Source organism: Pan paniscus, chromosome 13 (genome assembly GCF_029289425.2).
Source record: "Pan paniscus chromosome 13, NHGRI_mPanPan1-v2.0_pri, whole genome shotgun sequence".
NCBI lineage: Eukaryota > Metazoa > Chordata > Mammalia > Primates > Hominidae > Pan > Pan paniscus.
This window is the reverse complement of record NC_073262.2, coordinates 133,487,510-133,503,039: the sequence shown is the minus strand read 5'-3', so window position 1 is coordinate 133,503,039 and position 15,530 is coordinate 133,487,510. Positions and strand designations below refer to the sequence as shown.

Below are 15,530 nucleotides of genomic sequence, written 5' to 3'. Positions count from 1 at the left end.
AGCTCTCCCAGCCCTGTTCCCCTCCTCACCCGGAAAGTGTGAACTCTACCTGGCTCAGATCCAGGGTGCTACGAAGGGGATATCCTACACTCCTTGGCTGAATCCAGGATGCCCAGCTCTTTAGGGGCCAGATGTCAAGGTCTGCAGGCTTCTCCCTGCCTGCTGCTCCCGAGGTCCAGCTCCTCGACTCTGCCCGGAGCACCCCTCCTACACCCATCTCCCCTCCAGCCACACTCAAGTCAAGGTCAGAAGTAAAAGATTTTTATTGTTCTATAGACACTTCTGAAAAGAGATCTAATTGAGAAAATATACAAAGCATTTAAGAGTTTCATCCCCAGAGACTGACTGAAGGCGTTACAGCCCTCCTCTCCAAGGCTCAGGGCTGAGAACGGTTAGCATATCGAATGATCAGTAAAAACATGCACAAGTGAGAAGGAAAGGGAAAAAGGTGCATTCCCCTAAGCTGAGGGGGATGGAATTTCAGAACAGAGGAGGCAGGGTGGACAAGTACCAGGTGGCTCTCCCTTTCCCTCTGTGTTATCTTTCAAAACAGTTCCAAGCTTGGAGAAAGCAATGAGCTCCACCTACTCAGCAGAACCCACGGCTCGTCGCCCGTGGACGTGACTGAGCAGTGACCTTGCCTGCCCCGTTCCTCAGCCACCCATCCCACTGCCTTGACTGAGGGGACCCTGCTTGTGCTCCTGGGGGGCAGGACTGGGGGTCCTAGCTCCTTGCTTCTTTGGTTCCACTCAGAGAACAGTTGTGCTTGACGGACTCATCCCCACTCCCCAAACTCCAAGCTCCTGCTGGTGGGCTGAAGGCACTGACAGGAGTCCCTGGGACACCCCCAGGTAGCCACCTTCTCTTGTGCTCTGGTGGGTCCCTCCCTGGGCACATCATCCCATCCTCAGCTCAAGCCCCAGGTCTAGGAATAGGGACAGTGAAGAAAGTGTACCCTCCAAGAAAAAGCTTCTGAGGACTTTTCTAATTGCGCAGATACTTCTGAAGCCCATGCCGCCCCGCCCCCCCAGCCCCATCCCCTTGCCCAGGGCCTCACATGCCCGGCTCCCCCAACCGGTCCTTCCCCTTGGGCTGCCAGTGCAGCTGTGGGCCCAGGCTTTGGCAGGCCCAGCTTCAAGACAGTGGGACACAGAAAACATTTTGCAGCATCCCCTCTCCCTCCGCCACACCCAGGTCAGCAGAGATGGGCCCCCCACCGAGAGATCACAGCTCTGGTACAGGGAGGTGGGCAGGGTTGGAGAGGAACGGAGAGATATGTCACCTCTATAGAAACGCGTCCAAAGTACAAGCTAAGCAGGGGGAAGGAGGAGGGCCAGAGAGCAGCCGGAAAGAAGAAAAGAGGAAGACGGCAGGGGGTTCTGGGGGAGGAGGGCCTCACACCACCCCGCAGATGAGCGTCTCCACCACGAAGGTGTTCTCGAAGTGGCGAATGGCGTTGCAGTTCTTGGCCCCACGCTTGTTGATCCCTGGGAGGAAACAGAAAAACCCCAGTGAGCCCTGCATCCTGGCTGAGTCACAAAGACCACCAGCCTCAGCCTGAGCCACAGGAGGGCCAGGAAGTGACACCATTCACCCAGATTCACCCAAAGAGCACAATGAGAAATGGGGAGAGCTCGAAAGCTGGAGTCAGCCTGCCCACGTCTGCCACCTCCCTGCTGTGTGACCTCCGGGGTGTTAACCTCTCTGCACCTGTTTCCTCATCTTTAAAATGGGCAGCAAAAATAATAATGAGGATGAGAATGACTTACACTCTTAAGAGGTCATAAAGAGCACACAGCATTGCCCGGCACATGGAAGTGCTCTGCTAATGCTAGCTGTTATTGCTGCTGCTATCTGAGCTCTCTGACAGCTGGGCTAGGCGTGAAGATAACTGTGGTCTGGGGCACGGGACAGGGGCTACTGTGGGTGAAGCCAGCCACTCACGCCTCCGCGTTGCCCGGCGCCGGAGCCGGTAGGTGTCTTTCCCGTTGCACAGGTGGTAGATGAAGGACCCCAGGGCCTCCTTGTCACTGACATGCTCCGTGACCACCATCTCCTCCTGGATGATGTACGTCTGCGGGAGGTAGGTCCCCCTCTGCAAAACAAGGTGGCCGCCGCAGCGAGGCAGCCCCTCAGGCTTTCGTCCAACCCCTCGCCCGAAATGCCAGCCCACCTCCCTCCTCCAGAGGCCCCTGGGCTGGCCCTTCTGATGTCCTCAGGCACTTCCTGCCTGTGCCCGGTGCCTGCGCCTGTGCTGCCAGGAGCTATGGCGTGTGCACGAGTCCGTACCCAGGGTACAACCTTGAACACTAAGGAAGCCGGTCTCGGGGCACTGACTCTGGAGATGTGGAAGCAGGGGGATAGCAGAGGCGAGACCAATCTGGGTACAGGGCCCCGGTGCCAGCAATGTCTCTCGCTCCCCCAACCCGACACAGGAACTTCCTGTACCTCAGACCTAGCCTCCATGAGACGGGGGCAAGGGAGGGACAGGACGCTGCAGACATCCCCCCCAAACCCCCTGCGCACCTTCATGTTCATGAGGAGCTCCCAGAAGTTGCGAGGGGGCAGCACAATGGTGGTGTTGAGTTCGATGACATAGCACTTGTCCAGGGAGATATCATGGTACGCAGTCAGACCCTGGCAGGAGAAGGGGTTGGGTCAGTCTCTGCAGGAGGTGACAGCTGACCCAGGCAGGGCTGCAAGAAGCTTTGGCCAGCCAGGCGCGGTGGCTCTTGCCTGTAATCCCAGCACTTTGGGAGGCCGAGGCGGGCGGATCAAAGGTCGGGAGATCGAGACCATCCTGGCGAACATGGTGAAACCCTGTCTCTACTAAAAATACAAAAAATTTGCCAGGCGTGGTGGCGGGCACCTGTAGTCCCAGCTACTCGGGGGGCTGAGGCAGCAGAATGGTGTGAACCCAGGAGGCGGAGCTTGCAGTGAGCTGAGATCGTGCCACTGAACTCCAGCCTGGGCGACAGAGCGAGACTCTGTCTCCAAAAAAAAAGCACCTTGGCCAGCAGGGGCAGGAATCCCACCATGCCTTCCTGGGGCCCTGGGCCTTCAGGAGCAGAGTCCACTCCAGACTCCTCAATACCTGGGCGGGCACTCCCTTTTCCTGGTCTTCTCTTAGCCTGTTGTAGAAGGTGCCACATGATAGAGGAAAATAGCAGCTGTTTGCTAAACGCCTCTGTTGTTATAAAGCTTCTTCTCATGTTTACAGAGCTGAGGTTTGGGGAACATGGTAACATCCCAGCTGTGCATTTATGAAACCTGTGAGGGCCAGCCATTCCTGGGACAGCCTGGACCCCAGCGAGAGATGCCCCGTCCCAGGACCCATGGGGGTTACATGAATACGCATGAGACCCACTCTGCAGAGACCCGCTGAGCTGTACACGCAATGCACTCGATGGTGAATGTACTACCCCTCGATACAACGCACTGGCCCTGCCATGACAGCCGGCGTGCAGCTGGCAGGAGGCTGAGGAGAAAATCAGCCTCGGCTACTTCATACTCAGCAAGAACCATTGTTGCTAACAGGAGAAAAGCAGCATCTTGAAGACCCTGGTAAGCCTAACCGTAGACATCTGCTGTACTCCGAGGAGTCTCCTTTCATCCCTGCTCCCCTTGCCCTGAGTCCCCGGGACACCCTCCCACCCCCCACCCCCAGGCCCTGGCCAGCCTCACCCGCTGGAAGTCATGGATGATGTCTGCAGGGTCACCGCCGCCAAACTGGGGCACGGGCACATTGATGCGCTCCCCGGGACACCCTCCCACCCCCCACCCCCAGGCCCTGGCCAGCCTCACCCGCTGGAAGTCATGGATGATGTCTGCAGGGTCACCGCCGCCAAACTGGGGCACGGGCACATTGATGCGCTCGTAGTTCTCGTCGAGGTAGATTTTCACATCCTCTTCCAGCTCCATCTGAGTGCGGACCTGGGAGGACAGGGAGTCCTCATACAGCACACCACAGCGGAAGAAGTTATCTCGGGCCAGCTGAGCAAGGTAGAGAGACAGACAGACAGTCAGAGAGGCTGGTCATACACGCACTCCGCAAGGCCCCCTCTTGCCTACCCGTCCGCTACATGCCCCAAAAGCCTGCGGAAGCAAGAAGAGCAGGGACTGTGAGACCCATTTCGCAGATGGAGAAACTGAGATGGTGGGGCATCAGGTCAGGGTCTGGGGCTGCCAGTGAGGAGATGGGCTGAGTCTTGGGCAAGGCGCTTCCCAGCTTCACAAACGGAAGGGAGGATGAGCTGGGTCTGCCAGGTCCTAGGTGGCAGACCTCTCTGGGCCTCAGTTTCCCCATCAGTAAAGCATGATGATCCCTAAGGTCCCTTCTGGCCTCCAAGTCCTTGAGTCTGTGACTGGGAAAAGGGGTGGCCCAGCAGGACTAGGACCTGGCCACCTCCGTGCCCTCCACAGAGGTGCAGACACCAGAGAAAGAGCCTGGGGTTGGCAGGGGGTCCTCAAGGACGAACCTAAGAGTTGGGCACCTATGCCTGTGCACGCCTGCCTTTCCTGTCACCTGCTGTCCTGGCCTGCAGACCTGGAGGGGCCTAACATGGCGGGTGGGGAGGTGGAGCTGGAGGCAACACTGTTAAGAGTCTCATGCCCCTATCACGGTTACCTCCACATCCAGCCTCGGACAAGTGCCATCACCCTTCCTGGACATCCCTGACCCCTGTCTTGGAGAAACCTTGAGAGACACTGTGTCTGGTGGGCCAGTCCAGTCACTCCATCAGTAAGGGAGGCCAGGCAGCCTGGCGCGATCCCATCAACTGAATGGCCGGGCGGGCCAGTCTGCCCACTCTTACTTCTGGAGGGGGCTCCTGGAGGGGCCTGTAGATACATGCTTGGGACTGCCTGGCCTGGGATCGGCAGGATTCCACCGTCTGTTTGATTCAGTGCAAGTTCTCCAGGGAGGATGCGTCATCCCAGCATGGGGGGCTCCTGTGGGCTGTGCAGGGATGAGAGCCCAGGGAAGGCGAGGCTCCGGGGCTGCATCCCACAGTGGCTGGACACCCCGAATACTGTCCCAGGGCACAGACCCAGGGGCTGCTGGGAGGTGTCCACACAACGAATTGGGGTGTGGGGAGAAGGGTGTGAGTCGAGGGTGGAACAGAGGAGACCAGGAAATGCTGGCCCAGGTCCTAGGGTAGGGCCACAACAGGAAGAGGCCTGTGGGAAGGTCCCACACAGGACCCTGGAACAAGGGGGACGCAGGCCATGGAGGGAGTGGGGCGGGGCAGGGGGATGCTACACAAAAAGGAAAGTTGATGGGTGTATGTGAGCTGAGCTTTCAAGGGGAAAGCCCCATGAATGCAAACTCTTCAGCAATTTCCATCGTGGAAAAACTGGGGGACAACAAAGTTAAATGCTTAGGAGTGGGAGGTCACTTGGGTCATAAATGACTGGCAAGTCCCACCTTTTTGTCACCCTGAGGTTCTCTGTGAGTTGTACATAGGTTTATCCTTTTAATTTACCTACTTTCATTTCCAAGCACACAGTGACACTCCCTCCCTCCCAGGTCTGGGTTGGCCCAGCTTTGTGCCCAGGTCTCCCGGGAGGGGGGGTGATAGGTGGCAGCAAGGACACCCTCCTGCTTCTGGAAGGAGGTGGTGGAGACTGTCTGTACCCACCCCTCTCCCTCTCTTGTTTGGTAACCCAAACGTCCATACATAAGCACAGTTAGGTCAGCCTTGAAGCGTGACCTGCAGGTGCAGGGTCTGAGCTGTGGAGGGGGATCACAGTTCCAGTTTCTGCCAGATCTGAGTTTCTGGTGAGAATTCCCCAGGGTGACCCTGTGGGGCGGGCCCAGTGCTGTCACCTGGATTCATGCTTGGCTCCCCAGGACAAGGGGCTAAAGGTGGGACTGGCCTGCATCCAAGGAGGCCCCAAGGAGGAGGGGGCACCCCAGTCTTGTGGGCTGGCCGGGCACTCGCTCCCACCTGAGGGCATGTCCGGGGCTTCCTGCTGCCCCCTTGCAGACACTTCCCCCCATGCCTCTCTAGACGTGACCCTTTCTCGAGGCCTTGCCCCCACCTGGCCCGGCCCCTCACCTGCGCAAGGAAGAAGTATCTGTAGATGTAGACAGAGGCGAACACCAGGCCCATGAGCAGCACGACCATGCCCATCGACAGGTAGCACACGCCGCCCACTGAGCCCCCCCTCTTGGATCGATGTTGTGGGGGCTGCTCCTCCTGTGGATAGCAATGCTGGGTCAGTGGGGGCCAGGGCCCCTCCCCTGGAAATCCCCCCTTCCCTAAGTCAGGCTTCACCTGCTGGCTGGGCCCGGAGGGAGTCTTGGGGGAAAGGGAGGGAAGGAGATGACACCTAGAAGGGAAAGGAAGGCCCACCAGGGTCGCCCGGACTCGTCCTGGCTAAAGAGAAACCGAGACAAACCTCGAAAGAGAAACGGAGACACACCTCGAAAGAGAAACCAAGACACACCTGGAAGCCACCGAAAGGGATGCAGTGGGTTCAGCAGGTGCATTTTAAGTTATCTGAGCTCTTAGGCCTCTTGCTTATACCAGTCGTGACCATGGTATATTCTTTCAAACAGAAGATAGGGGATGTGCCAACCTGGCTTCGGTGACTTTAGGGACTTAGAAATCTCTATAGGAATTGAGACACACCAGGCAGGCTGGGAGCCGCTGCTCTGGACAATGGGGAGCCTGGGAAGGCTTTTGAGCTGGGGAGTGACAAGATCCACTCTAAAACCAAGATGCAGAGGGTAGACTAAAATGAGGACAATGGGAGGTGGGCAGGCTGTGTAAAGGCTGCTCAACTCCACCAAGGAGGCTGTGACTGATGGGGGCAGGGGCTCCAGGAGCCCCATGGGGTCTGGGCATGGGTGCTTGTCCCCAGCCAGGGAGCTCTAGGCCTGCAATCCACACTGGCCCCCCACAGGCACCGACCAGCAGTCAAGCAGGCTGTTACAAGTGGTGTAACAGCTACAGGATGAAGCCCGGAAGCTTCCATCCACCAGGGAGCTCCTGCCAGGAGAGAAATGTGGCTGTCCGGAAGGCCAGGCTAGAAGGATCCTGGAAAAATCTGCTCTGGGAGCCAGAATTGGGCTCAAGATCATAGCTGCAGGGCTGCCAAGCAGCCAACCTATCCCATCTCCAGGCCACACATATGTGGGGTGGTGGACGTAGGTGTGTGAGTATAAAATTCAACAAAACTGCTTTACCCAGAGCGCTGACGAGAGCCGGCCAGGTGAGCTTGGTCAATTTCCTGTCTCTTCTCCCTACCTATGCCTTCCCCCAGGCCCTTGCTCACCCTTGGAGATAATGCAAAAGCCCCGGGGCCAGTCTCTGCCTCCAATGTTCACCATTTAATCCTTCCTCCGTGGTGTCCACATACGGCCAAGAGTGAGGTTAGAGGTCAGTCCCTGCGGACTGCTGCAGTACTGGGGAGAGGAGGGGATCCAGCCCCAGAGCCTGAAGCTTCTCATTCTGGCTCTGCCACTACCTGCCTGCTTAGCACTTTCTGGGCCTCGGCTTCCCCATCTGCAAAATGAGCAGGTCAGACCAAGTGACCTCTCAGGCCCTTTCCAGCCAGGCGTTCTGGGATGGGAACAGATTTCCTTTCTCCCTTCCCCCCCGAGGGGGGTGGTTCAGGCCTAAGTGACTCAGGACAGGCCCTATCTCTCAGCACAGCACAGGGGTCCTGCCCTGGGGGCGCCTGCTGCGCTCCTCAGGTTTCACCTCCCACCCTTTTAGAGCACAGGGGAGTGTGGGGCCTGGGCCCTGGGGAGCTGAGGGTGTGACCCGCCCTGCTTAGGAAAAGGACAGAAAACGTCTGGAGGACCCACCCCTTCACTGCGGACATGCGTGAGCAGCTCAGCAGGCCCCCAGCATCCTCACCATGGGGTGCCCCTGCCTGTCCTGCACCCTCACACTCAAGTCTTCCCACAAGGGAGCCTGCTGGGCGGGTGTGGGAGGTCAAACCACTGCCCGCACTGCCTGGCCCATGAGGAGGCCGGGGCCTCTCCCCACCTTGCCCTGCTTTAGGGGTCCCGTGATCATATGGACCACCTACCCACTGTCATCTCCTCAGCAGCCAGGGGCACTAACCAAGGTCACCAGCAAGTGACGGGCATGGCCACAGTGCACAGGGCCCTCAGGGACAGCTGCTGGCCACAGGAGGTCGGGACTAAATGGCTTTGATTTTCCAATGGACTCCCGGGAGCAGCAAGAGATGGGGGTGACACCTTCTGTTGGCATCTCCCAGGGATCGAACCACCCAGGAGCTCTTGCAAACCAGGCACCAGGATGCCCTCCTGCCCCTCTGGCGCTCCTGAGCAGGTCTTAAGGAAAGGTGGCTGACCCTGACACAGGCCAGGCTGCCTACAGCAGCTGGGAAATCTGCCCTCAGGACACAACAAACCAGGGCTCAGATTGTATTTAGGGGTCAAGTGGGGCTACAGGCCCAGCGGGGCCCTGCAACCTCCCCCTTCTCGGGTCTCCCATGCAAAATGTGAACAGACTCTGCGTGACAGGGGTTTTGCTGGGATTAAACGAGACAAAGAACCTAAAAGCCCTTTGTAAAGGATCAAGTGCTAGATAAAAATAGCAGATCTTTATCAGCCGAGCCTTTCCTTTTTAGGGCTGACTCTGTGGACAGCTGTTGAGGCTGCACTGTGGCCAGACTTTTGCTTCTGCATTCTGGAAAACCAGAGAAGCTAGCTTGTGAGATTGCTAACGACCAGAAGGACAGAAAAGGAAAAAAAAAAAAAGTCAAAGCGCTACATGGGAGAGCCCGAGGGCCTGCTCCACAAATCAAATTCACCGACAAGGTGAGGCCAGTTAGCTTTATGGCAAAGGGCAGCCTCGCCTTTCCGCCTTAATGCTGGTCTGCAGAACTCAAGCTGGGTCCCGTGTCTCCCTGTCCTGGGGGAGGGGCTGGGCTCGGAGGCCCCACCGAGGGAGGTTAGAGAAGACAGAGCAGGGAGAAGGTGAGGCTTCCATGGCCCCAGCTGAAGAGCAGCAGTGGCAGGTGTGGCTGAGAAGGGCAGGGGCTCCTGCCAAGACCCCCCACTGTGAAGGCTGGGGATCCCCCACCTTACCTAGACTGCGGGTGGGCACTTCTCTCTCATGGCCCTGCTGATGCCCCCCAGCACACACCCGGGCTCAGCCACGCTGCCACCCTCCCAGCTCCCCTCCAGCCTGCAGAGCCAAACCCTCAGAGGCACCATTATGAGCAGAAGTGCAGAAGGCAGCATTACAGGCTACCAGGAAGTAGACAGGAAAGCGCAGATGTCCCTGCTTGGAGGTGAAGGCATTTCCTCCGTAAAACCCCACACAGAGGCAGAACCCCTAAATCCCGCCCTAGCGCTGCCTCTGCCTACTGTGCCCAATCAACACTGAGGCTCAAACTCCAAAGCCCTGGAACCCTCACTGTCCCTTTGGCCCTCAAAGCAGCCTGTGATCTCGGGGTATTTACACCTGTCTGGGGACAGTGGGGCATCAGGGAGCCTGGGCTCAACCCAGAGCCCTGGCCCCTTGGGATCCCTGGTGCCCACCTCACTAGAAAGATGGCCGAATGGCCCGCCTTCCTGAGACCCCAGCCGCACCACCTATCATGCTGGGGACCCAGAAAAATTTTGCTCCCCATAGGAAGCAGTTACTGACAGCGAGGCATCTGGGGAGGGGGGCTCCCATTTAGAAAGTAGAAAAATATTGCATATTGTTTCCAAGGCAACAGAGCTCTCTGAGCGAAGGGCGCATGAGCCGGAAGTCCAGAGACCCGAGAGAGGCCTGGGCCTCTCCCTGCAGGCTTAAACTGAGACCCACAGGGGCACTCATTAAATGATTTACCAAAGCCAGGGCCAAAATGATCAGGGGGAAACCAGCCAACTGTAGCATTAACTCGGCAGACCCCCACAGCTGGAGGGGAGCTCCCCGGCCCCATCCCCCAGTAACAATGTCCAAATTAACTGCAAGCCGATTTAACGATGACTGCAGATTGCAGCCTGCCTGGAGGGGTTCGGCAGCCAGAAACGCACTCCTGAGGCCCAGGCTGAGAACAGAGAAGATGGGGGTTGGGGAGGCAGTCTCATCTCACCTCCCCCACATCTCTCCTGGTCCTCAGCAGCTTTCTTTCCCAGGCTCCAGACCACAGAGGCCAGGGCACCCATCGAGTGTGTGTGTCTTGTATGTGTTCAAGACAGAGCCTAGCTGGGGGAGAGGAGAGTGGGCAAACTGTCCACCTGAGCACACAGAGCCCAGTCGGTCCAGAGGCACAGATGCCATCTGCCAACAGGGTCAGGGGTCCCCATCACTCTCCTGTCCTCCCTTCCAGACTGCAGGCCCCACGGGCAGCATCTGTGCAGATGCGCTCTCGGCTTGGCTGGGCCAGGCGAATTCCCTCTTCTCTTCCATCCCTGATAGTCAAGGCATCTCCAGACAACAAAAGCTCACTGCTGGAAGAGCCCTCATGGGGAGAGGGAACTTGGAGAGAGTGGGGCGGTGGACAGAGGGGCTGGCCAGGTTGTGCCTCTGTGATTTCACCATAAACATTTTTTCTCCATACTAAGAGAAACTCATCCTCACTGGCAATCTGCTGACGGTCTTGAAACATGCAAGGACTGCTGAGAGAAGAGAGCAGAAATGAGGGAATGGAGAGAGTAGCGGCAGGAAAGCAGAGAAGCCACCGTGGGGCCTGCCGGGGCGCCAAATCCCAGGAATGGACGACAGCCATGAAAGTCCCCATGCTGCCACAGGGAAGGACCTGGATGGAGCAGGGCCGCTGCTTCACAAAGTCCTTTCGGGCCAGGCCCTCTTGGCCAGTGGGCATCAGGACACTGGGGTAGGGCTAAGCTGGCCAGATTTGCCCTCCTGGCTGGCACGGGACCTTCCCCCAACCACTCCAGGAGACCCAGCTCCTCCTGCCAAGGGCCTGAGGCCAGGACACACTAGGAAACTGAAATCTGATCCCCAGGTATGCAGGCTGGGGAGGGGGTGACACAGGACCATTAATCAAAGGCAAATGCCAAGGAGAAAATTACAGAGGTAAGAAGATGATTGTATTTAACTTGTTTTTCTCCCCTTGCAGCCCCCAGCTTGTGAGCCTCTACATGCCCACATCTGTGCGTGCATGTGTGTGCATAAGTGTGTGTGTGTGTGTGTGTGTGTGTGTGTGTGTGTGAATGCAGGCACAGGCAGGGTGTGGGGAGAAGGGGCGGGCTAAGAGGGGCATGGCCAGCCAGTGGGCCCCCAAAGGGGAGGAGGGATCCAGTTGGCGCTGTGAGGGAGTGCTTTGCTGTCCCAGGGGGTGCTTCCGGTCCAGCCCACTTCCCAAGCTGGCAGTGTCCCAGCTCCTCATTATCTCAGAGTCAAAACACCACGTGGGGAGGCTGGGCAGCTGGAAGCCCAGCTGGCCCCCACCCCCATCCCTCCCTGGCCCACTGAGGCACTTCCTTCCAGTCTCAGGTCCACAGACAAAATCCTCCTTGTGTTGCAGTTTTTGCTCAGAAGCAGGGGCAGTGCCCACCGAGAGGGTGCCCCTGCCGCCTCACCCTGCCCCCACCCTGCCCTCACTCCGGGCCTGGACACAGGTCAAGAACTGCCCCAACGCACAATCATCTGTTCATCGAGTGCTCCTCCCGCGGATCACTTTTTACATCTTGTTTTGGGCTGGGCGTGGTGGCTGACACCTGTAATCCCAACAATTTGGGAGGCTGAGGTGGGAAGATCACCTGAAGTCAGGAATTTGAGACCAGTCTGGCCAACATGGTGAAACCCTGTCTCTACTAAAAATACAAAAATTAGCCAGGCATGGTGGCAGGTGCCTGTAATCCCAGCTACTTGGGAGGCTGAGGCAGGAGAATCACTTGAACCTGGAGGTGAAGGTGGCAATGAGCCAAGATCGTGCCACGGAACTCTAGCCTGGGTAAAAGTGAGACTCTGTCTCAAAAAAAAAAAAAATAATAATGATAAAATAGATAAAATAAAATAAATCTTGTTTTGGAGTCCAGTTCAGACACCAAGGAGGGTTCTGGGGTCACTGCCAGCCAGAAGAAACGTTTTAATAAGCTTTCCTGGGCATCCCCAACAGTACGGGACAGAATCTACACGCCCTGCCCTGAGAAAGCAGCCTCCTGGCTGCCATCTCTCGGCTCACTGAGCTACAGCTGAGAAATGGGCCTCCTGCCTGCTCACTGCTGGGGGCAGGAGAGGAGGCCTGGCTCCTTGCCAGAAACTGGGTAAGGAGGAAATGTGCGGGTTGGCCAAGTGGGGCAACAGGAGGCCCGCAGAAGTGAACTGTTTCCAAGGCTCCAAATCTAGCAGGTGATGGGCAGAGCCAACTTGCAACACCTAAAGTCCCTCTGCACCATGCCAGGGCCTTGGGAAGCTGTGAAAGTTTACTAACATGCAGTTCTGTCCTAAAGATGCCAGGATTCTAATTCTTTCCCCAGATCGCATAGTCCTAAGCTCCCCCTTGCCAATTAGAGAGGGAGGGGACCCTGCCCAACTAACAAAGTTTGAGGGAGGAGGTTCTCAGCAGGCTCAAGGCCATTACAAACAGCACACAGGAAGATGTTGATATTTCCATTTCATGCTGGGTGAGGGGGAAGAAAGGACGCTCAATTTCAGAGCCTGATAAGAAGCCAGAAGCTAGGATGTCAGTTATGCCCCGAGATGCAGGTCTCTGTCAGACTGCCCAAACCCATGCCATCAGCAGGCTGCGGCTGGAGAATGTGCCGCTCCTGCAAAATCTGGGGGACCTTCTGATGGAGTTGGAATAACACCCTCCCACTGTCTGACCTGGTCCTCCCTCCTCAAATATCTCCAGGAAGAGGTGGCTAGGAAAAGAGATGGGCAAGCGTGCTGCCTCCTGCCCCCATCCCTGCCCCTCTCCAGGCTGAGTGGAGGGCAGCTTCCCTTCCAAAGAAAAGGAGTCTTGAAGAACCCCTTGCAAACTTTTAAAGCTGCAGAACCATCTTCTTCAAAACTGGAGCGCCCCCTCCACCTAAGCTTCAGATGAAAAGGGGGGAGCTGCTCTGATGGGGTGCACAGCAACCCCCAACCTCGCCTAGGTGGTTGTTGAACTCTTGTGGCTCTGAGCCACTGGTTGCTGCAGTGACCACCATAAAAGGGCAGGGGGTTCTCAGTCTCCTGGCATTCCTCACTCAGGGTCTCTGCCCAGGCTGACACCCAACTCTGACGGCCCTCTCCGGCGCCCCCTCCTCCAGGGTCCAGGTCATCCTCTGCAGGCCCCTTAATGCCTCAGGCAAGACTGAATCTGAGCCACAAAACCTGGGGAGGGGGCTAGGCGTTCAGGAAGACTCTTCAGAAGCCCGCATCTGGAAGTGGGGAAGCAGTCAGTGGACAAAGACTTTCTCAGTCCTGCCTCAATGCGGGGTGGGGAGGCGGGGAGGACATGGGCTTGGTGCGCCACAAGACCGCTGGGGGCGGCGCCCACGTAGACACCTTTGCCAGGCACAATAAAACCTGGCTGGGCCAGCTCTCCCTCCCTCCCTGTCCCTGCCCGCCACGCGTTCTGCCCCCTGCGGGCCCTTCCTGGACACAAGGCACGCAGCTCAGACAGTTTTCCACGGCGGAAATGCCTTCTCTCCCCCCGGCCAGAGGGAAAGTGGAGGAAGCCGGGGTAGGGGAGGGGGATGACAGGGGTGGGGGAGGGGGGTGACAGGGGTGGGGGAACGCGCACAGAGCCCGGGGACCCAGGATGCAAGGGCACTGGGGCAGTTGGGAGCCCTCCCCGTGGGGTCGGGGGACAGCCCAGCGAGAGGCTGGGAATGGAGAAAAGAGAGAGGAGCAGGGAGGCCCAGACAGCAGGGCGTGGGGTGGGAAGGGGGCGCCCGGCCTCGGACCCCCGACGTCCAGAGGCCGCAGCCCCGTCGGTTCTGGCTGATTTCCATTTCATCACTTTCTGGTCTGTCAATTCCGGTGCAGGCCAGCAGCACATCCTCTGTCCCTCGCAGCCCCCAATTTCGGAGGAAATCAACGGCCCCACCCTCTTCGTTGGTACCAGACCCCCCACCCCCAATTCCCCAGCCAATCAGGTCCCACCGCCCTACTTTGGAAAAACTACGTCTAACCCTCCTCCCATCCCCCACCTGGGGACTCGACTCGCGGCTTTCCCAGTTGATTGGAACCAGACGCGTACCCCCCCACCAACATTCCTCGAACTTCTTCGGACCAGCCCCCTCCCCCTATAAGGCGGCGAGGGGGCCCCCACTTTTGGAAGAGACCTCGAGCACTTCTCCACCTGAAGACCAGAACCAGACGCCTCCCACTCTTCGGACTTCAGCTTTTGGCTGCCGCTTTAGTTCGGGACTTAAGCCCCCTCCTCATTCTGGGATAAGCAACCATTCAAGACTTCCCAACCCTGCTCCACCCCGGGCTCTGGGGCCCTGACGCGCCTCGGGCAGTCCCCAGGGCCGACGGAGCGCGCCTGGGTCGTGCGCCTGGGTCCCCCGCCCCACCGCCTGAGCCCCAGACCCTCTCACCCTAGCCGGCGTCAGCAGGATCTCGGTGGCCGAGGCCGGCGCAGGGGCCGACGCCGACGCCTTGTCAGCCTTGTCGCCCTTGATGCCAGCCACGGCGGGTTGGAAGCTAATCTTCACCATGGCTGCGCCGGCCCGCGCGTCCGCCCCGCAGCCTCTGCCGGTGCAGCCTCGGTCTCTGCCTCCGCCGCTCCGAGCTCCGCAGGCACCGGAAGTTTGGATCCCGCTCGCGTCCCTCTCTCTAACCCCACCCCCAGCCCTCCCCGCCCCGTCCCCGCGGGAGGGCCCCGGCGCCCGCCGCGCCTGCGCCCCCTTCCCGCCCGCGGGGCCCGCAGTGACCCCTGCCGGGCGCGCCGCTCCGCACCTGGGGCGGGTCGGAGTTCCTTCTGCCGCTCGCTCGCACAGTCGCTCACTCACTCACTCGCTCACTCATTCATTCAGCCGTCACGCTCGGATCCGTTCTCCGTAGCATAATCCCTTCGCATTCCCTCTCCAAGGCCAGCATCCCCGCAACGCAAGTCTTTGTTAACCCAGTGTTTGCCAGGCAAATGCAGCTTCCAGACAACTCACCCGTCTCTCCTGCCCCACTTCAGGTCTTCCCCTTTAGAAACGCTGGAGCCTCCGCTCTACCTGTCCCCACGCCCCCCTCCTCCGACCTGTCCTTGGCGCGGGGAGGAGGCTTTGAGACAGGCGCCAAACTGCTGCCTCCGTCTTGCCTTCTGAAGCCATCCACGCCTCCTTCATCCTCCATCTTGCTTCTGCCTTCATTCTTTATTCCTGCAAAACCTTCCTGGGGGGCCCTGGGGTGCACGCTGGAGCCGCCTGGAGTGGAGAAGGGAAGGCCGCCCCTGCTCCCTGGCTCCTTCGTGTTGCTGCGACCTCAGTTATTGGGTGACCTCCTGAACTGCCCTTGTCTCACTCATCCAGGAGGACCCTGGCGAGAGTGGTGGGGAGACCCCCAGGGCGGGTGTCAGAGGCTCGGGTTCCACTCAAGACTCTGCTCCTCCCAAGTATCACGGGTACTGGGGAAGCAGGGACTTCTGTTGCTGGGATGGCT

General features: G+C 58.6%; 1 protein-coding gene across 1 annotated transcript; it reads right to left on the bottom strand.

The window, feature by feature from the left end:
- Nucleotides 1-245: 245 nt before the first annotated feature.
- On the bottom strand, nt 246-14,744 carry ITM2C (integral membrane protein 2C). The gene is made up of 6 exons (XM_034955345.3): nt 14,477-14,744; nt 6,060-6,200; nt 3,805-3,993; nt 2,527-2,637; nt 1,945-2,095; nt 246-1,487 (listed from the first exon to the last, which is right to left on the bottom strand). Exons 1-6 carry the CDS (start codon nt 14,594-14,596, stop codon nt 1,396-1,398), a joined length of 804 nt encoding a protein of 267 aa, XP_034811236.2. The 5' UTR covers nt 14,597-14,744; the 3' UTR covers nt 246-1,395.
- Between the last annotated feature and the right edge of the window lie 786 nt (nt 14,745-15,530).

Coding starts and splice junctions, on each gene's coding strand:
- ITM2C (XM_034955345.3), bottom strand. CDS start 14,596: ATGGTGAAGATTAGCTTCCAACCCGCCGTGGCTGGCATCAAGGGCGAC. Junction 6,201..14,476: donor TCCTGCTGACGCCGGCTAGG/GTGAGAGGGTCT, acceptor TGCTATCCACAG/GAGGAGCAGCCCCCACAACA. Junction 2,096..2,526: donor AGCTCCTCATGAACATGAAG/GTGCGCAGGGGG, acceptor CTTGTTTTGCAG/AGGGGGACCTACCTCCCGCA.